Consider the following 22,141-nt stretch of genomic DNA (forward strand, 5'->3'; position numbering starts at 1 on the left):
CAAACCAAACAAGGGGGATGAAGATGGAGTGCAGGATTTGCTTGCGATTCTTCCTCCTACCATCAAATACCGCGGTCATAAATAATACGGATAATTCCCCTTTCTGTTTAACTCCATGCAACTGGTTCAGTTTTGGTTTTGCTTGTTTTTAAAATTATGTTCTTCCCTCCCCTATCCTTGTTTGTTTCTGAATCTTCACTGATTCTGTTTCTGAATTAGGGGCTCCCCTGAAGCTAGAAAAACATCTTTTTTGTTGTTTTGTTTTTCAAGACAGGGCTTCTCTGTGTAGCTCTGGCTGTCCTGGAACTCACTATGTAGACCGATTGGCCTTGAACTAGACCAAACTTCTTAAAGACTTTATTTACTTATTTTTATATTTTAGATTTGTAGCTAAGAGAGACTGGAAACATCCAAAAGACTCAAAGGCAAAACCCTTTTTCCAGGCTTAGCTATGTAAACAAAGAACAGCCAGGTTCTACCAGGACAAATGAAAAGTTTCAGGGAGGACAGCACAAAGACGGGCCAAACTTATCATTCGTGTTTCTCCAAGCCAACGTGCCAACTAGACCAAGCCTGGGGCCTTTCCAAGTGCCAACAGGGAGAAGACTGTCTGAGGACAAAGGAAGATCAAACTGGAGAGATTCATCCGTGCTAGGAAGGCACCCAACTTTGGATATGTGACTTTGGAGTTCCAAGAGAAGGTACTCATAGCAGTGCAGAAGAGCCCAGAGGATTCTGGTCATGTCTGCACCAGCTCCACTGGGTAGCACTGATGCAACCTCACACTGTCAAAACTTCCCTCTTTCTAGCACAATACAAAGATTCCACAGAGAACAAAGAATGGCAGGAGCAAAGGTAGGTACACATAGCAACGGACACTTTGACAGAAGCCACATCCTGCTTCCCATAGACTTAATTTGTTGACAAGTTTTCTCTTGAATAGGCCCACTGATTCTTGTAGAAACTGCTCTGAAAGTAGGAATGCCCTTGAGGTGAAAGGAAAACTTGACTTTATACCTTATATACATTCAAATGAATTCTTCATGCTAAACAGGATAGAATGCAAGATAATTATGATAGCATGTCTGAGATACCTATGTAATCCCACAAAATTCTAAATATGCTGTCTTCTGTAAGTGCAGCCTCCTTACGTAGAGAACAGGAACATCAGAACACTAGGCAGGCATCCCTTGCTCTCTGACAGTCTTCACAGGATGATACTCATTACATCATCAAAGCAGTTTTCATAATGTACAACCTGCAGGTACTTTTTTAGGAAGCAGCATGGCATATAACAAGAACAAATGCAGGCTCAGAGTTCCCCAACTGAGTGTGAGCACAGATAAAGCTTCTATCAACAGCTGAGGGCATGCCAAGAGAAAGACTGTAGAGAAACTGCTTAGCAGCAGACCCGACCATGACCCATCTGTGTTTATTGCCAGGATTTCCCCTGACCCCATGCCCTTAGCCATGCAATTCAAAGAACAGCTTTGGTTTGCCTCTTCCATGACCTCAGAAATGTTTCCTGATACAGACATCTGGACAAACGTCAGAAAAGGAAAGAGGAACTTTAACAAACAGTACCAACAATGCAGCAAGCACTCCTGGGTATCACATAGAGAAGATAGTGAGATGCATGTCCAGTCTTGAACTGAGGCTGGTAAATGAGCAGATTTAGAGTGATGGACAATAAGATACTTTAAGAGGATGATACAGTTCACAAGAAAAGCTTATAGACCCAGGCCAGGCAGGTGGGGATTGGCAGGAGTGGGGTGGGGGTGCTGGGCAAGGAAGCTGGCAAGGCATTCTCTGGGGGAATACTTTGGATATAAGTAGGAGAAAGGAAGCAAGGAACAAGTGGCCTTGAGTTGCTAAGTTAGGGGCATTGAGTTTCAGCTGGAAGCCTCTCTATTTGTTTATCAAGGATGCTCCCAGATATTTTCTAGGACAGAAGATAGAAAATTGTAATCACCACCATTTTTTAAAAAATGTTTTATTGGAACAGAGCTGTGTTCACTGGGTAATATCATATGTACGGCTGCTTTTATGTAGCATTAGCTGAGGCCAGTAGCTATGACAAACACCATCACATGCCAGGAAAGCCTAAAGCTGTACTCTTCGACTTTTCAGGGAAGTTGAGCTTTAGATCCAGGTCATGAAGGACAGCACACACGCGTGCGCGTGTGTGCGTGCGTGCATGTGTGTGTGTGATAAGATGTAAGATCTCTCATATCTATTAAATTGAAGGAAAGCAAGAATGCAAAGTACTCAATCACGAGGCAGTGGTAAGAACTTCATTATCATGACAACTGGCACCAGAACTCCTTTAGGAGAGAGAAGTGTTTGGTGAGATTTTCTATTTCAAGTGTTTCTGCTTGGGTGAGCTCCTCAAGATACAGAGGCATCTGCAGATAAAGGAGGAGAAATTTGTGCTGCTGGTTAAGAGGCAGACCTGGAAGAAAGGCAATTTAACTAGTGTGTGAGAAGGGCTAAGAAGAAAATCTCTAATGGTTTTAGAACCTGGACAACTCTGGAGACCAGGATACCGAGTAAGGAGTTTTTTCAAAGCTGTTGCTGTCTAGTTTAGACAAATCTCTGGTTCCAGATACTTAAGGAAGGCTGGCAGGCTGGCTCCTCCCTCTCCCCTGTCTCTCTTTGTGTGTCTCAAAGCAAAACTAGATAGCTGCAAGCTTACTGCACAAACAGAAGCCCAGGAGGCACAGAGATGGACAATACACAAGGGCTCACAGCAATCCAAAGGAGGCCTCTGGATTTTCCACAGGTGATAAAACTGGGACTGGAGAAGCCTCTGGGGCTCTCTGGATCTCCACCCAAACCTTGCAAAAATGGTTATGCTGCAAGCTCGGTCCTGGAGCTTCCAGGAGCCTGCGGTATCCTCCTTTCCCCTGAAGGGAAAGAGGGAGGGGAAGAAGTGAATCTTGGGTGTGTGGTTTCTTTCTTTGCTGTTCTTGTTTGTAATCCTACCACTTGGATGCAGACATCATGAACCTCTGTTTCAGTGGACAACTGGGCAACAGCAGTTTCTTCCTAAGGAAAACATTACCTTTAGAAACATTTATTTGCCTCAATAATACATGTTTCTAGATTGCCTATTTAAGCCTTTCACTCCTACGGCTATGCTGGCAGAGTAAGGAAAAGATAGGTAGGATGACCTACCACAGTCATCTCCACCTGGGGCCTGCAAGAGTCTCTGGAATGGGACACAGTACCAAACACTCTTTCCAATGATGTTGTCCTGTGCTCACCTCTCTCATCTTGCTAAGGGGACAGAGGCAGAGCCTTAATGGGTGCTGACTGAGCTGCCCTTTTAGGGGTGGGGAGACAACAGGTAAGAAGTTTGGGTGGAAGTGCTGCCATAGATGTAGTAGGAGAAGGGGACAATCACCTTGGACTGTTTTTTTCTTCTAGTATATTATTGTTTGGGTTAGGGACTGTATTACTGATTTGTTAAATGAACTATCACACATTCCCAGGCCAAACTAACTGAGTTTAAGAGCATCTCTGCAAAGAGACCATAGATAGAAGGTGATATAAAAAATACAAGTATAAGCAAGCATAAAAATATGGCAGAACTCAACAGCTCTAACCACAGTATAAGTTCTGCATCATTCACTTTAGAAAGTAAAATCTGTGACACATCCACCAACATGATAAACAACCCTTATGATTAAAATGATCAGAAAAGATACTTGAAATATGATTTATATACAGAGCCATGAGCGACTTTTTCTTAGCCTATATCCATAATATACATTTTGAAATATTAACTGGTTAGTATGTATATGCAAACATAGACATCAACACATAAACATACACACCTCTAAAAGGGATAATAAAGTTCCATGTCAAACTGCAGTGGGGAGGAAGGTGTGGATTGGAATATCTTTTTGTATCTATTCATATCTAATTATAGTTGATTAATAAATTGTTATAAACACTAATATATATTAAAGGTGCGTCTTCAAAATTTATTTTACCAATAGTGGTACTCAATGAAAAGTTTGGAGGAACTGGCTAGAATATGCAAGGAAAACTATCATAACCAAGTGTGTAGGAGCATACCTGCAATTCCAACACTTTGAAGGCTGAGGAAGGGTGATCATGGCTTCATGTCTACTATGGACTACACTGTGAGTTAGAGGTCAGGCTGGACTACATAACATGACCCTTTCTCACAAAACAAAAAAGCTTGAGTGGTCCATGTGTGGTTTGAATGAAAATGGATCCCATAGGCCCATAAGGAGTGGCACCATTAGGAGGTGTGACCTTGTTGGAGGAAGTGTGTCACTGTGGGGTTGGTAGAGGGGTGGGCTTTGAGGTTTCAGAAGCTCAAGCCAAGCCTAGTGGCTCACTGTCTCTTCCTGCTGCCTGCTGATCCAGATGTAAAACTCTTGGTTTCTTCTCCAGCACCATGTCTGCCTGTGTGCTGCCATGCTTCTGGATATGATGATAATGGACTTAACTGTAAGCCAGTCCCAATCAAATGCTTTCCTTTATAAGAGTTGCAGTGATCATATCATCTCTTCACATCAATAAAACTTTAACTAAAACAGTTTTTTGCTTAGATGTGAAAATGAAGAAACAGTTGTAGACCTTCTGCAGGTCATAATTACAAATCACAGCCTGTAGGAAGTTAAGGCAGAGGGGCAACCATGCAATTAACACTAACATTAACCGTGTTAATGGATTGGACTGCCTGAATGCTGGGAGGGCACGTAAGTTTATCCCTGTTGTTAGATAAATGCATCTCCTGTATGTCTTTTACATGACTCCCAGTATCTGAGATGTTGACACTGCGCCTTCCCCTCCCCACCCCCAAGGAGGACATTAGGGTCCAGCACCAACAGCCCCCGCTCTTTCTATAGGTCTAGGAAAGCATGCTTAACACTAAAAGATGGTGAGGTAGGGAATGCTCTTATACCCTGGGTGAGCTGAGAATAAGCTGGAGTATTAATTGCCTAGGAATAGTTGAGTCTGGCAGGGAGGCTTAGTGTTTGCTAACTTCTTCAACCCTTTTTTACTCATTTGAGTAGGTAGAGGTGAATAAAACTGAACTTGGAATTCCACTGCCAAAATGTGGAAGTGTGGAAGTAATCTATAGATTGATTAAAGAACCAGAAGTTGCTCTTTGTCTCCATTCTGAAGATTCCAGTTTAATAAAAAATCTGCCCCTCACACCTGCAGTATACCAGTAGTACTTCCTTGGAAGGCTGGAATTTTATCTTTATAGAGTTGAGACATTTTTGCTTCCCTTTTCAAAAAATTTCCCTTCTTTTTAATTCTAATTACTAATTATATTTTAGTGGATCTGCCCAAGTTTACTTTGGAAACAGGTGATGAAACAATTTGCTAAAAATTTCTAACTAGCCCAGCATCTGCCCCTGAGAGTCAAAGGAAAGATCCAGACATAAAGTATTGTATGCTAAATCCCCCGAGAGGAAAGACAAAAACTCAGAAGATCAATAGCTCCACCCTGTCGGATCATCAGAAAGAAAACGGGGAACTGCAAGAAAACTGACTATCAGAAGCCAAGGAACAGAAGTAGGAGAAAAAGAAACATGACAGATGCAAGGCTATGTATCTTGCTTACACATGTTATTTGAGGTCCAGAAAAATTCAACAGTCTAACAGTCAGTATCACTGCTATTTAATAGAAATGAAACCCATGAAGGATTAAACATGGACTGATGAACTAGGATGATGGCTCAGCAAGTAAAAAAAAAATGCCACAGAAATACAAGGGCCTGAGTTTGTATCCTTACAACCTCACATAAAAGCTGGGTATGGCAGCATAATCCCAATCTACCTACAGTGAGATAGGAGGCGAAAACGGGAGGATACCTAGAAACTCATGTACTGGATAGATTGCATGCTGTTTTAGTTAGTTTTATTGCTGCGATAAGACAACGTGACTAGGGCAACTTACAGAATAAAGAATTTATTGAGGTTTATAGCTCAAAGTCTGTGACCATCATGATGTGAAGCAATGCAGCAGCAGGCAGACATGGTGCTGGAGCAGCACCTGAGAGCATGTGATCCACAAGCACGAGGCAGTGAGAGAGCAAGCTAACTGCATTCTGACATCTCAAAGCCCAGCTCCAGTAACATACCTTCTCTAACAAGGCCACACCTCTTAATCCTTTCCAAATAGTTCTACTAACTGGGGTCTGAATAGTTAAATATATGAGTCTATGGGGGCAATTTCTGGTTCAAGCAATCATATGCCTCTGTGTACACACACACACATCACATTCACACATCATTCATGCAACACACACAAAGAGATCTTTATAAATGGACTCAACTTGGGACAGCATCACTCCCAAAGCCAGTTCTTTCCTCTGGAAGAAGCCAAATGACATCATCTAGAGGGAATTCTCCAGTGTGTACAGCAGCAGCACTTCAGGCTAAGGAGGTGCTTGCTTCAGGCTATGGAGAGTGCTGATTCCATGTTTGGGGAATGGTAGCAGTTTACTAAGTAAGAAAAACTTTGCAGATGCATAAACATAGGTCAAGTTGAAACTTTTCAGGCAAGAAGATCTGAAGCAATGAATGTGTGGCCTAGGATAGCAGCACAGGCAAGATAAGAATGGATGAGTGCTGTCTCAGATCTAGCTGGAAAGTTTCAAGAGCAAATAGAAGTGAGAATGGGACAGGGAAGGCAAAAAAGGATGCACACGGCCGGAATTAGAGTCCAGCCTGTGACATGAATGAAGGAGGCAGCTACAGTAAATACTGGAGTTGTGAGTTCTTAACTCAGAAAAGGCTTCAAACTCAGATGTTTTAAAACCACTGTGCCAGTCACTTCTTGGGCCAACAGTCTGAAAATTCCATACAGTTCTCAAATCTCAATGGTAAACAAGTAGACCAAAAAAGAAACAGTATCCCCAGATACACACACACACATGCTACCTCAGGAGTCCTTGATATGCAAGACATATCAAGTGTTAAAACCATCACCTGTCTTCCTACCTACCCACTTGCTGGTCCAGTCCTACAAAGGGTAAACAAGGCCCATGTGAAGAGAATCTTGCATTGAAGCTAGTGTTAAAGACTGTTAGAATACCAGTGTGAATTAAACCAAAGGCTTCAGAACAGACCAAGTGGGCTACTGTCCCAGAACAGTTAATGGAGCTCCCTATATTACTCCCCATCCCCTCTGGCAGGTCCATTCAGTACAGGACTTCTCAGCTATGTTCACTCAGGCCATCAGTAGGGAAGAGAAGGTTCTGCCTGTTTACTGAGATCTTACCAAGTGTTGGGGCAGTGGTACCTACTTAGATAATTTTATGAGTCTTTGCACAATTCTGTGACAGTTTGCAGTGATCCATTTTATAGTCGTCAAAGAGAGTTAAGTGACCAGCCCAAGATCATTAATTTAGTGAACAGAGGTCTCCAGTTTTAATATATACGTTTCTAACTCCAAAGTGACACCCTTCTATAATGCAATTTATAATCTGGAAGGAAAAAGATAACAAGGGCTAAAAAGTTCTTCCCTGTGCCATTACTGTTCTAATTCTAGAAAACTAGACAATGTCTCTGACTTCTTTCAAGTCTATCCTTTGCTTCAGATATGGCTAGCACTTAGTGTAACTTATCAGTTAACAACAAAAGAATTAGAAGGCTAGACATATTAGACAGGGAAGTCTGTATCTAAGTCCTGATATGAGCAGGTTTTTAGGATGTGCTTAGAGCTGGACAGACACCTGGCTTGCCCAGTCTCTAAGGGAGCTGGAACTTGAGAGGTGCCAAGAGCAGAACAGATACCCAGTGACCCCCCCAGGAAGCAATGGAAGTCACTGAGAGGACCACTGTGGAGAGTGCTTCTGAGGGGACAGGGTGCACTCACACTGCAGAATCAGGAACCCTTCCCCAAACTGGATAGACTGTGACAACACAGCTGTTCTGAGCCACCCCCAGCAGAGACAGTCAATGCAGACTTTTCGAAGATTCTACTGGGCAACTGACTTAGATGGTTAGATTTCTACATCTTAGCTTCATAGTCACCCCCAAGCAGCTCAAAGGTAGGACACACAGCAGACCTAGTAAGTGAATGTTTGCAAAATATTTTGGCTACGTGGCCCAATTTTCTTAAAGAGTCTTTAGGAGTGTGTATGTATGCATGCGGTATGTGTACATGTGTGTGAGAAGACGGAGGAAGTGAAGAAAAACACCTTTGACTTTCTATGTTTTTGTTCACTGAATTCTCAGAGCAGGGAGAGCAAGCTCTGTGGCAGATTCTAGTGACCAAAGATAGTCATGCTTAAAGAAAGAGTCATTCTTGGAACTATCTTGTTTGTGGGACAAATGGCCTCTTCCCCTATCAGCATAGCTGCCCTTCTTTTTCTCTAAGAATCTCTTTCTAAGACTGTCTTCATGCCAGAAATGGTCACATCACTTCTCTGAATTGTACTCCGAGGAGAATTTTGTCTGCCATCTTTACAACATTCAAGATGCTCTCAGTTTGCTCCATTTTCCTGGTCTCTTGGTTTGTCAACATACTCCAGACTTCTTATACTCCTTTGTTTGCTTTAGACATCATCCCATGGCTTCTGAATCTAATGTAGAAGGCAGAAGATCAGCTCAGGATCTATCTATTGCAAGTTCCCTTGCTGGTGAAGACTCTTCTAGAACTTACTTTCATTGAGAGTGAAGAACCTAGACTCTCTTCCAGCTATAAGATTCTAAAATTAGTAAGTTCCTCTAGAAAGCCAATGGCTGATACAGTACAACTCTCATATTTAGCAAGGACAAGGCTTTTGAGGAGCTGCAAGAAGTGTGCCGTTCCTTGTCCTCTCCTTTAGAAAGGAAGTGTCTGAGGTCCAGAGAGAGACATTGTGATAGACCACATGACTGGGTCACAACCATGGACTACGCCCTGGCTTTGTTTAATCTTTCTGTCTATAGAACACAATTTAAATAGCTGGGGGAGAACTGAAATACTTAGCTTAACATGTTCTCATGACTACTTGGCATCTGCTATGCATTCTTATGCCATGTACACACACACACACAAACACACACACACACAGACACAGAGACACAGAAAGACAGACAGACACACCACAGCGAGTAACTTCATGCAACTTACTTTTCTGTTTTTTCCTACTAAATTGATTCATTTATTTTACATCCCCTACATTCCTCTTCTGCTTCTGTTCAGAAAGGGACAGACTTCCCATGGGTTATCAACAAAGCATAACATACCAAAAGGCTGAGCAGGGCAACCCAGTAGAATAGGTTCCTAAAAGCCAGCCAAAGCATTAGAGACTGCCCCTGCTCCCATTGCAAGGAGTCCCACAAAAAGACCAAGCTACACAACTGTCATACTATGTAGAGGGACCTAGGTCTGTCCGATGCAGGCTCCCTGGTTGTCAGTCCAGACTCTGTGAGCTCCTATGAGCCCAAGTTATGCAGCTTACCATTCTTATATCCTATCCATATTGGTCAGTCCAAATTTGTTTATTCATTTGAACTGTTAAATACTACTCTCCAATGTGCAAGAATATAGAACATAGTAAAATATGCTTCTCAGTTGTTTCTGGTGGGGAGTTGCCCAAGTGTGTTCTGGATGGCAAGGGGATGTATTTAATGTCTGCTGTTACTCAGGGCAGAGAGCAGGCTAGGTGAGTGTGGTGAGAAAGGACTGTCATCTAGTCTTTACCACCCCTAGATTGTATGATGTAAAAATGTCAGGTCTGTGTTGTAAGTAGTTTCTGAACCTGATTCATAGCAAGTGACACAGAGAAAAGGCAGCTATCAGTCCAGACATAGACACTAGGGAGTTGACTGAAAGGGTCCTTCTACCCTTGGAAGAGAACAGAGAAAGACACACTAAAGAACCAGTGGCAAAGCCTGTGCTGGCCAGAATGAAGATGAACACAAAGCATCCCTCTTCTGCAGCAGGAAGTGAGGCTTCAGTCCCAGTTGCGAATCCTTCAGACTGGAGCAGTCTTCAAAGGCTTTTCTAAGGAATGTAAGGCTGACCTGGAATGACAGGATAAGCTCTGCTTTCATGCCTACCTTCTTTGACTATATTCCTCTGAAATTCTCCAGGAAGCCACTGTGTCTGTTAGCCAGCAACTGAGCTGGGTGAATAGGAGAAGGTGGGGGGGGACAACCTTGGAGTGAGAGAGCTTTAAATCACTTTTTTCCAGAAATTTAAAGAGGCAGAGAGCGCCCCCTTCATCTGCACACATGAACTGAGTCTATCTTCTTATGTGGCTGGAGCAGTGGGAGTTTACTCTTTGAAGGTATGGGGGTTTTGATCCAGCATTTTATCTCTGTGTTTATTATCTTCTCGGTGGAGCATGGTCTGTTGTGGGGATTCAGCAAAGCATTAAGGGTTTCTGATTAATAAATTAGATGAATTTTTGTTAAAACTTGGCCCCTTCATCAAATTAGGATCTGAAAAGAGGTATGGTAAGTGAAAGCACATTTAAATGTCACTTCGCTACTGCAGTTGTCATCAAGGCCACCACAGAGGTGTAGTTATTAATCAAAGGTTCCACTGCCCTTTGTGAACTTCACAGGAACAGGAACCTTTTTGACTTTTGCTTCAATGTAACAGCAAACCAAGCCTCTGGCTCTCACCCAAGCTACAACTCCCTTTTCCCATCCTGTCCATGTCCAGTGGACCAGAGCCATCTGGACACTTTCCACATTAGCATTTGTCACATGACTTGTCCTGGGAACTAAGTTCCATCAAGGAAGGCCCTTAGAAAGTGCCCAACCATCAGTTAGGGCTTTAAGAGACCACCTACAGTTTAAACAGAATGAACGTGGCATGAGGAAACGCAACCTATACTTTCACCTGTGATCTCTCTCCCATGTCTACAATAAAGTCACCACTAAGTGCAGACCAGTGATACTGAAAATGACCACCTTATTCTACCTAATTCCCTTTCCTAGTTCTTTCCATATTGTGGCATACCATTCTTTTGACTTGAAGATGTCATCCCTAGCCAAGCTTTTGCACTACCTTTTCAACTCCAGTTCCCACATTGCTCACAACACTGGGTTGGAAACAGAGGGTGTCAGGTGGCCAGGAAGCCTTCAGATATGGTGCGAAGCTGTTCTGAGGTCATCTCAGCCACTCTGCCTAGGTGCTGCCATCAGCTCAGGCCTCCGGTGCTTTCTCACCATTAGCTCTGAGGCCAGTTCCTAACCACCTCTCTTTAAGTGCAAATAACTTGGACTGGTGAAGCTCAGCAGGGCCTGGCATCTGACAAAGCCCAGCCTGCATTAGCAAAGATGACAGCCCACAGAGACTGACTATGGCAGACACTCCTGTTCACAGCTCCACTCCTAATTCATGCCTTTTCTGATTTAGAAAGGCTTCTTTTCCTTTTTCCTGTCCAGCTCCTTCATGCTTTGAAGAGATCTTGAAAAACCTTCCAGTCTCTGGCAACCCGTTTCACTTGCTGGTACCAGAGCCAATCTGAAATTACCAGTTACTGCTTTGGTTGGTCTCCTTGAGAAGATTATAAACACCCCATATCAGTATATTTTCCTCAGCTTCTACCTGTACACAGGTCTAGACTCATGGTAGTTTAGGATAGTGTATCTATGTGTGTGAGTCCTAATTTCTGATCCCAGAGTGGTTCCAAGCATAATACCAAGGGCATTTCACAGCTAAAGGCTGTGCTCTTTTGCATGATCAGTACTTCTGACTTCCTTTACCACCCGTAGCAGCTGAATGATGAAAGCCTGTATACTTCCTGTATGCCCACCAATGAGTAAGGTGTTCTAGAGGCCAACTCAAGATTAATACTTGCTGTTTAGGCTAGACTTGTGCCAACCTGATGCAAGCTGGAGTTACCTAAAAGGAGAGAACTTTAATTGAGAAAATGCTCCTATAAGATCCACAGTAGAGCATTTTACTGATCAGTGAATGATGGGGAAGAACACAGGCCATAGTGGGTGGTTCCATACCTTGGCTTGTGGTCCTGGGTTCTATAAGAAAATAGGCTAAGCAAGTCATGATGAGCAAGTCAGTAAGCAGAACCTACCCACTCCCACTCATGGATCATTTCTTGCTTCTAAGTTCCTGCCCTGTTTGAGTTATTATCCTGACTTCATTTGATGATGGACTATGATGTGTCCAATAAGCCAAATAAATCTTCTCCTCCACAACTTGCTTTGCTCATAGTGTTTCATCACAGCAATAGAAACCCTTATTAATATACTTGCTCAGGACAATACATTCCCAGATCTGGACTAGATAATTGTTTAGCACCTCAGACCTTACTTCTTGGATGTAGCAGAAAGCTCCCATGTAGATTAATTCTGGCCCAACAGTTCTAGACTTCCAGACACAGGGTTTATGATAAATGAGAGTTGTCTACATGCTTATTTTTTTTCCTATAGGCTATCCAGGGTCAGCTATTGCACACCCTAACCCTGAGTATTAAACACTGTCCCTATATATTTCTTAGAATTCTCTTGGCCAAGTAGTTTGTCTGAATTGGGCTGAATCTGTAGCACAGCCCTACAATGGAAGCAATGTCATACAAACTCTATGCAGACACTGTCCTCAGCTCTTTCTGATGCCAGCAAACACCCTACCCATCCTTTTGTTTTAGTTATATCACAGACACTTTCATTGCTCAGCTGTGAGCAATTTGAGGGCATGCCCATTCTTGTCTTCACATGTTAGCTCTGTGGTAGGGAGTGAAGGAGCTCAGTGAAGGCTGATGAGGCCAGACTGAGCACCACAGGAGGCTAGTGTCCTGCCCCAGCTCTGAATGCCTTGCAGCAAACATCTTTCACCTCCAGGGCTACCCCTGGTTTCCTAAGGTTAGTTCCAGGATCTGGCTCAAGAGGTACTTGTCTCCAATCTCTCATAGTGCTTCTTCATCTCTAACAGGCAAAGAATGGGTGGAAAGGCTCAGTCACAGGAGATTGGACTGTTTACAGTTGGCCAGGCCAAGATTAGTGTGATCACAACATATGCCAGGTTCATTGGAAGTTACATTTTCCTTTTGTTTACACATTGTAGAGGAGACCAGAAGGGAAAAGCAGGTGACCTCCTGTTAACCTCGCTGTCTGCTGGAGGCTGCTGCCCTCACCTCTGAATGAACTTTCAGATTATCTCACACAAGATTCACCTTACGCTGAACTTGTACGCCTGCTCTGAAGGCCCCAGTCACGTAGCTGTGATTAAACATTACAGAGTGGCCATAAATTTACAGAAGTATTATTGTGGCTTGCTTTCCTTTCTTCTTTGGGAGAGGAAGAGAGCAATGGGTTTGGATCAGTGGGGGAGTTTAAAAAAAAAAAAGGAAGTTCACAGTCAAACAAACAGTTCCTTTTTGCAATCTTGAACAAAGAGGAAAACAAGGCATAGGTATCCCAGAAAGAAAGGGAGACATGTGGCCATGGGAGAAACCAGAGCTCTAGAGGGCTACAGAGCCCCACCCCCTCTCTTGGCAACAGAGTTGTAGGGCTCCAGGTCCTATTTCTAGACAACCTCAAAATTCACAGGTGACACACAATCTGGTCTGTCCTGAAGGGTCTTTTGAGAGAGGGAGGGATATTTTCTCTTGGGCTTGCTACATGGCCTAGGCAAGTAACAGGAGAGCAGGTGAGAGAGAGGAGGCTGCAAGAAAACCATTTTTTTCTTTAAGCTGCTATGAAAGATGAGGAAGCCCAACATCTGGGACATTTCAGCAGAGACGGACAAAGACTAGGCCGTGTTCGAGAAGAAACACCCAAGGCGGACCGGATGACCTAAGAACACTTATTTCTGTGATTCATTGTTTTATGCTTAAAGTAGGAAAAAAAAAAGGCATCTCACTGAAAGTTTGCTAAACTCTCTAGAATTTCAAAGCCAAGGGACGCATACAACAGGCCTGTGTTGTCCATGAGACAATGAGACTTCTATAATCAGAAAAGGCCAGGGAGTACTCTATTTGATCCAAAAGAATTGTAAAAAGTGGCCAGGAAGCCCAGACTGAGGTGACAGGCACTGGCCAGCAAAACCACCTTTGGAATCAACTGTCCTGTCTCTGGTTACTTACATGGCAGTGACAGGGTGCTAAAGAAGCTCATTGTTTCTACAGTTGGCGAAGCAATGACCATTAGAGGAGCAAAGCCCAGACAGGTCTGTCCACATGAGGAAGGCAGCCAATGGCTCAGCTTAGTGTTGCCTCTCAGCAAGACCTATCACTGCTGGGATGATCTGCCAGGACTCAGACAGGCCTTGGAAGTGCTCAGGCACTGTCTGATACACAGAGCGTGGCAAGCAGTGACATGGCCACGGTGTCAGGGGATGTTCGAGTGATAGATTTAAGTTGAGTGCAGGAGTTCTGAGGCTGAGCTCTGTTCTGGGGAACCTGTACAGGTGGAGGCGAGGACAGGGGAATCAGAGAGAGGCTGAGAGCAAGTAGGGTGTTGCAATGAAGGGAACAGTTCGAAGTCAGGCAAATAATCACACAAACACATTGGTACCAGTCAAGGGCAAGGAGACAGGCTTTGTAAGGCAGCTAGATACTAGCAGCCACATGCATAAGAAAGAAAAGCCACCTAAAGACAAAGAGAGCTAGGAAAAAAAGACTACACTTTAGCTAGGAACATAGAAGAAGGAGCCCAATAGAACTGGGCTGTTGAGAGCCAGAGTGGAGCAGGTACTACATCATTACTGTATAGTACTGTTAGCAGCACAGCTACACTCATCTGCTCCTGAGACACAACTGTCATTGTGTCTGTCTACGCATCAGGTAACTGAGCACCGGCAATTTAAGCAAATGCTCACAATCACACTGCTAGTAAGCAGAAGTTAGAATATGACTCCAGGTAGATTTAATTTGAGGCATATGTAAATCTAAGAGTAGAATTCTAAAAGCAGAATTAAGGATGCATAAGAGTTGAGGTCAGACTGAGCAAATTTCCCCATTGTTCTTTAGAGACAGTTTAAAGCCCCACCTCCTCTAGGAATCCAGGAACCCCACTCTCAGTGTCCTGAACTCCATCTGCATTCACTGCTTATGTGCACAGGAAGTGTTCTTACACAGGTTCCTACTCCTCTGTCCCTCACAACTGGACAGCTGATGATGCCAGTAAAACAGATGTTGATATGGAGAAAAACCTGAGTGTTTTATGTTTGTAGCTCCCAAAATAAATGTCAGTTCTTTGAGGGCCAAGGCCCACACTGTGGGACCTCAATATGTTGTGTTTAAACTCCTAGCAACTAACAAAAAGCTCTTGACACTTTGTTGGAGAAGGGGGCCGCTTGTTTGTCCCAGCCACCCAGAACGAAAATAACCACACAGAAACTTTATTAATTAAATCACTGCTTGGCCCATTAGCTCTAACTTCTTATTGGCTAACTCTTCCATCTTAGTTTAACATATTTCTAATAATCTGTCTATCACCATGAGGTCGTAGTCTACCAGCAAAGATTCAGCGCGTCTATCTCCAGCGGTGGAGGATCCATGGCGTCTCATGACTCCGCCCTTCTTTCTCCCAGCATTTAGTCCAGTCCTCTTCACCTACCTAAGTTCTTCCCTATCAACAGACCAAGATAGTTTCTTTATTCACTAACCAATAAAAGTAACACACAGACAGAAGGACCTCCCACACTAACACTTTATTGCATTTGTGGGTTTTTCCCTTTTTACTAAAATCATTAGTACTTCTATAAAAAAGTATGTTTTAGAAAATATTTTAATATAGACAGGAACATAATGGAAAGTGATCACTCATAATTTTTTCTCCCAGGGATAAGAAATGTCAACAACTTCATGTCTAGCTTTTAAGAATTTTTTTCTTACCCAAAATAGAGCAAATTATACATGTTGTCAAAAGCTGATTCCCTGTATACAACACAGATGCCTTTCATGGGCAGGTAGATAATGCAGCCTGGGCCCCTTTCACAAACAGGTAGATAACGCAGCCTGGGCCCCTTTCACAAACAGGTAGATAACGCAGCCTGGGCCCCTTTCACAGGTAGATAATGCAGCCTGGGCCCCTTTCACAGGTAGATAACGCAGCCTGGGCCTCTTTCACAGGTAGATAACGCAGCCTGGGCCCCTTTCACAGGCAGGTAGATAATGCAGCCTGGGCCCCTTTCACAGGTAGATGATACACATAGGTGCCTTTCATGCACATGTATATAATGCAGCAGGGATGCCTTTCACACACATGTAGATAATGCAGCAGGGATGCCTTTCACACACATGTAGATTAACTTTCTTCATCATTTTGAAAGATTCGGGTTATCGATTTGTAATGGCTACCTTATCTAAACTGAACAAACCTGTTTTTGATGGGTACTTTTGCCCAGTTGTTTCTTATATTATCTAGTGCCTTGATAGAAACATGTAAAATATATCTTTGTATATTTCTTTTAATATTTCCATAAGAAATGACAATATGGGTGGGTAGAAACAGGAAGCTCCCCAAAATTGCTTGGCCAGTCAGCCTAGCCAATCAGTGACTTTCGAGTTCAGTAAGAGACCCTGTTTCAAAACCTAAGGTGGATAAGTAATCAAGAAAGACAGACTTCTGGTTTCACTGTCTGCCGGTACACACATAAAGACAAAAAATATATATCACAGGAGCAGAAGAAACGACAGTATAGTACAGTGGGTTAATGGCTCTGGGTCTAGAGAGCCTGAAGTAGATTCCTGGATTTTCTACTAATTAACTTCATGATTTTGGGGGAGTAGTTTTCCTTCCTTCCTTCCTCCCTTCCTCTCTCTTTTTTCTCTATCTCTCCTTTCCATTCTTTTCTTTCTTGAAACAGGGTTTCTCTGTGTTACAGCTCTGGTTGTCCTGGAACTCACTTTGTAGACCAGGTTGGCCTCGAACTCACTGAGATCTTCCTGCCTCTGCCTCCTGAAGGCTGGGACTAAAGGTGTGCACCACCCTTTTCTGCTCCCTCCCTCTCTGCAACTTCAGTCTCCTGAGCAAGGTGACAACACACCCAGCAATATGTCTGACTTTTCTGTGATCTGTCTTCATCATCCACAGGGTGGGGGGAATACACCTATCAGGAGGTTGTAGTGCAGACTGAATGCTCATGCAAGCACAAAGAACAGTGCATGTGAAACTCAGAACCATTTCACACAGCTATGCTGGACAAACGCCATGCCAGCAACAGTGAAGACTAATAATGATGACACATTTCGAAGAACAGGACTTGATGTCAAAGGTTTTGATCTCCACTAACTATCAACCTTCCATAATGGCCCATCAATTTATACTCTTATTAGCAAGTATCATGAATGTTTTAGAACAGAAACACTTCCAAAAGAACCTACTTCTGTTAGAAATATCAGAGGGAAAATTAAAAAAACTTTTTTTTAAGTATATGATCTTTTTTTCTTAGTCAGCAGTATTTGTGATATTTATTTGTGTATTTGTTAATATAAGAGGGAAGTGATTTTCTCACCCTAGAAAATTCTTTTTTAAAACATTTTTTTTTATTTTACATACCAATCCCAGTTCCCCCTTCTTTCCCTCTTCCCACCTCCCCCACTGTTTTCCTCACCCCACTCACAGGAGCAGAAGAAACGACAGTATAGTACAGTGGGTTAATGGCTCTGGCTCTAGAGAGCCTGAAGTAGATTCTTGGCTTTTTACTAATTAACTTCATGATTTTGGGCAAGTAGTTTTCCTTCCTTCCTCTCTCCTTTTTCTCTATCTCTCCTTTCCTTTCTTTTCTTTCTTGAAACAGGGTTTCAAGAAACCCACTCCCAATCCATTCCTCCAGAGGGTGAGGCATCCCATGGGGAGTCAACAAAGTCTGTCATATCACTTGAGGTAAGACCGAGGCCCTCCTCCGTGTATTTAGGCTGAGCAAGGTATACCTTCATAGGGAATGGGCTCCAAAAAGCCAGTTCATGCATTAGGGATAAATACTGGTTCCAAAGCCAGAGACCCCACAAACTGCCCAAGTCTCACAACTGCCACCCACATTCAGAGGGCCTAGTGTGGTCCTATGTAGGTTCCCCAGCTGTCAGTTCAGAGTCAGTGAGCTCCTACTAGCTCGGTTCAGCTGTTTCTGTGGGTTTCTCCATTATGATCTTGACCCCTTTGCTCATATTATCACTCTTCCCTCTCTACAACTGGACTTCAGGAGCTCAGCCCAGTGCTTAGCTTTGGATCTCTGCATCTGGTTCCATCAGTTACTAGATATAGGTTCTATGATGACAATGAAGGTAGTCATCAATCTGCTTACAGTGGAAGGACAGTTAAGATTTATCTTGATGGAGGAAGCCATTACAGGGTTAACAAGAAACCTGGCACTAGGGAAATTCCCAGGAATCCGCAAGGATGACACCAGCGAAGAATCTAAGTGTATAATCTTAATGATCCCTTTATACCACAAAATCCTGTGCTTCCTTCTATTCCTAAATCATATAAATAAAAGCCCTAAGAATAAATTGGAAGTATCCGACATGAGTTGCAATGAAGGTACCAGCCTGCTGTAGAAAAACCATGTTTTATGGTTTGTAAAATATTTTCAAATGTTTGTATCTTTTAGTAGGAATACCACCTAAATTATTTGCTGTGAAACTTCCTACTTTCCAAACAAGATGACCAGGCTACAAAGTAACTAAATGCTCTCCCTCACCTCATACTACACAGCCTAGACTAGCCTCAAATTCACTAGACAGCCCAAGCTGAATCAAATTCTCCATTGGTCTGCCTCAGTCTCCTGAGTGCTGGGATTACAGGGGTGTGTCACCACACCCAATAAAATAGCAGATCTCATCTCAATTCCTTTCTAGTTACTTAGACTCAGTTCTATGTTTCAGAATGGAATTGATCCTGGGGGAGGCAGAGCTTACTTGCACACCCTTCAGTTCTTCATCTCCCCTCAAATCTCTTGGTTTTTCTTTCACTAGAAACCTTTCATTTCACTAACAGACATTAAGAAGCTCTATTTTCTTTACTCTGGCCTTGCAGCCACAGATTTTCCTCACCTCTCTCTAGAAACCCTTACCGAATGAGCACACAGGCAATGAGTTACAGAGACACTCTTGTTCTGTGTCAGCTTGAGATATTTTCAATTACCTCACTTTGTTCCTTTCATCAAATATGAGCATTAACAAACATAGTAAATTATTCCTGTTACTCTAAATAAAACCTTCTTTTTTCAGAATTCCAGGTTTCTAGGAAAGCAAACCTGGTATTCTTAGGACTTCTCTAAAACTCTCTTAGTTCTCTTCCTTGCTACCAGGAAACTTGAGTGTTTTACTGTATTAGAAATTAAATGGGTTTCCACTAAAGACCCTGTGCTGTGCACACAGAAGGAAAGAATACACAATTCATGAAAACACTGGGATATTGTTGTATTTCTGTACTTGGTGTAACACCTGATTATGGGAGCCTTAGGTCTCCATTTGAGAATCACTGTTGTAAGTTGTATCCACAGTTACACAGTCAAGTAAGAGTTTTGGAAATAGAATGGTGAATGCCCAACAGTTTTACTTGCTGTATTAGTCAAGATTCTCTAGAGGAATAGCACACACACACACACACACACACACACACACACACACTCATGCATGTATGTATGTGTATGATTTATTAGGGTGGCTTACAGGCTGTCGTTCAGCTAGTCTAACAAAGGCTATCTACCAATGGAAAGTCCAAGAATCCTGTAGCTGTTCAGTTCACAAGGTTGGATGCCTCAGCTTGTCTTCAGTGTATGTTGGAATCCTGAAGAAATTGGCTCTAATACCAGTGAAGGAAGGAACTTGCTAGCAAGATGCAGCGTAAGCTGGCAAAGAGCAAGAGTTTCCTTCTCCCAGTCCTTTAAATGGCTGCAATCAGAAAGTGTGGCCCAGATTTAAAGTAGATATTTCCACCTCAATAGATCTGGATTTAGGGTGGATCACTCCACTTCAAATGAGTTAATTAAGACAAATCCCTCACAGGTGTATCCAGCCATTGGGTTTTAGTTAATTCCATATATAGCCAAGTTGACAACAAAGAATAGTTGTCATATATTTGCCAAGAGCCATACTGAAGATAATCTTTCTGTCATATATATATATATATAATACATACATACACAAACATATATACATATGTGTGTTTTTATGTGTGTGTATATTTAACTTTGGTCTTCAGTGATATCATATTGGGATGACTGTGAAGCCAAGGATCTGAAACTTCTGTTCCTCCTGTCTCTACTTTCTGAGTGCTAGGATTATAGACATGTGCCACCAGTTTATACAGTATATGTGATGGGACCCAGGGCTTTGTGCATGTTGGCCAAGTGCTCTACAAGCTCGGTGCCAATGATCACATCTTTATCCTACTGCACTTCCAGTCAAAAAGGATGCACTTCATGGGGCTTCTGGGTATCAGTTGTGTGGGAATGGAATGTCCACAGTACCACGGTGACACTTTATTTTGGTGATGTCTACAGCTGTCACATGCAGATGTGTTGCTCTTTTCAGCAATGATTGCTGTTTGTTATCAAATTCCTTCCCAGTCTTCCCAGGTAGGTGGTCAGAATTTTTAGAGCAGGTATATAATCAACCTTTAGCATCAATCTTCTTTGCACTTGACACCACATGAAATTCTCTGAGGGTGTGACCTCTGTCCTCAAGTACTCTCCAGTTTAGCCAGATCCACATATTTAAGCCAGCTAAAAGAAAATTTGGGGGGGGGATAGTATAAATATTCCAACAAAGCCAAAGAAAATGAAGGAGTTGGTATGAAGTAAAAAAAGTATTGCCACTGAGAGATGCCAAGGAAGAGCAGGAGACAATGACCACCTTTGGTGCACGTAGTTCTCAGCACCACGCCCATCACCACAGCCAAAAACATTTATAGAATGATTCCCCCCTCCCTCCCGACCCGCTGTCTACTTCAAAGCTAAGGGACCAGGTGTTTTCCAGGACACCTTCCTTCCCCAAAGGGCTCCTGAATCATTACAATTTCCATAAAGTTGTACAGTTTTCTGGCAGCCATCCCAGAGAGGGTTACAGCTCATCTAGCAAGTCAGTATGCTCTGCTTCTCTGGCGACAGTACCCAAGGGAATGTGACTTGCACTTCTAATGAGATTTTTGGCATGGGGGGATATGCCCTCCACGGTGAGGAACTGACCATGTACTCACTGTGCCTCCATCATCAGCAGTGCACACGGACCACTCCAAAGGAGAGTTGGGGATTCTGTGCCTGGTGACCCGAGAACAACTCTACTGACAACAGCATTTCCTTGACATGTTTTCACTTAACTTTTGCTCCTGGGTGCTGACTAGGCTGAGCCCAGCACGTATGTGGAAGACAGTACACTTCCTGCCCTGTCCAGAGCTGACCCAGGAAAGTATCAGCAGCTTTATCCCCTTTCCTTCTACTCTAAACACACCCCATCTGCACCAACTGCCCAGGCACCTGCATTCTCCAAATCTCAGTTTTCAATAGACCATTTTATCTGTCCCACATAGAGAAGTGACACTGGAAAAAGTAGTAATATTGATGGGCTAAATTTCTCCAATAAAATGAGGTTCAGGGGCTAATTGATTTCCAAGGGCCCTTTTCTAGGTCTGAAACTAAATCTCTCCTTGTGCCATATGCTCCACTGAGATAGAAGCAGGAAAAAAGGAGCCTTCCTTCTTTGCTGACAGTGTATTGTCCAGGAAAAGAAGCCTGCACCACAATTTCTATACATAGATACATACCCCCCACACATACATACACAAACACATATATATGTATGTATGTAATCAATTGTCACCAAACAAATGCATACAGTATTGCCCAAAGAGTAGGAAGACAACACAGACACAGACTGCCCTTCTTTGGGTGAGCATTCTGTTGTACCTACTCTAAACTGGGCTTTGCAAAGATGCTCCAGGAGGCCCCATGCATGGTGGAGTCAGTAGAGGAGACCTGGGGAATTTTATTAACTTTTATCACGTGTCTCCTCACTTCCCTCTGTCAATCTGGTAGGCAGCTAGGTGGCTTAAACTTCGATTACTATGACCCTAGTGAAAGCGGGGCTAATCTCAGAGGCTGTGTGGAGGACAAAGAATGCTGAGTATTAGTTTGGTTTCACTGCTGCTGTGGTCTGAATTTCAGTCTCACCTAGTGTTACCTGCTTCACATTTTATCCCAGTGATTCTCCATGGTAGACTTTTTCCAGCCTCAGAGCCT

The 22,141-nt window shown here is 43.0% G+C and overlaps 1 protein-coding gene across 5 annotated transcripts in view; it reads right to left on the minus strand.

Annotated features, from left to right (window-relative positions):
• The window catches only part of Exoc6b (exocyst complex component 6B), a 550,902-nt gene that overhangs the window by 8,108 nt on the left and 520,653 nt on the right, over nt 1-22,141 (minus strand). Inside the window, exon 21 of one of the 5 annotated variants that reach the window (XM_050164870.1) lies at nt 20,606-20,629. The exons of the other annotated variants lie outside the window; for them this stretch is intronic. Within the exon in view, the coding sequence (XP_050020827.1) occupies nt 20,621-20,629 (9 nt within the window). The 3' untranslated portion in view covers nt 20,606-20,620. Of the gene's footprint in view, nt 1-20,605; nt 20,630-22,141 lie in introns of those variants that run through there. 5 annotated transcript variants of the gene reach the window in all.

Source organism: Alexandromys fortis, unplaced genomic scaffold (assembly GCF_014885135.2).
Source record: "Alexandromys fortis isolate MF-2015 unplaced genomic scaffold, M_Fortis_MF-2015_v1.1 scaffold_138, whole genome shotgun sequence".
Classification (NCBI taxonomy): Eukaryota; Metazoa; Chordata; class Mammalia; order Rodentia; family Cricetidae; genus Alexandromys; species Alexandromys fortis.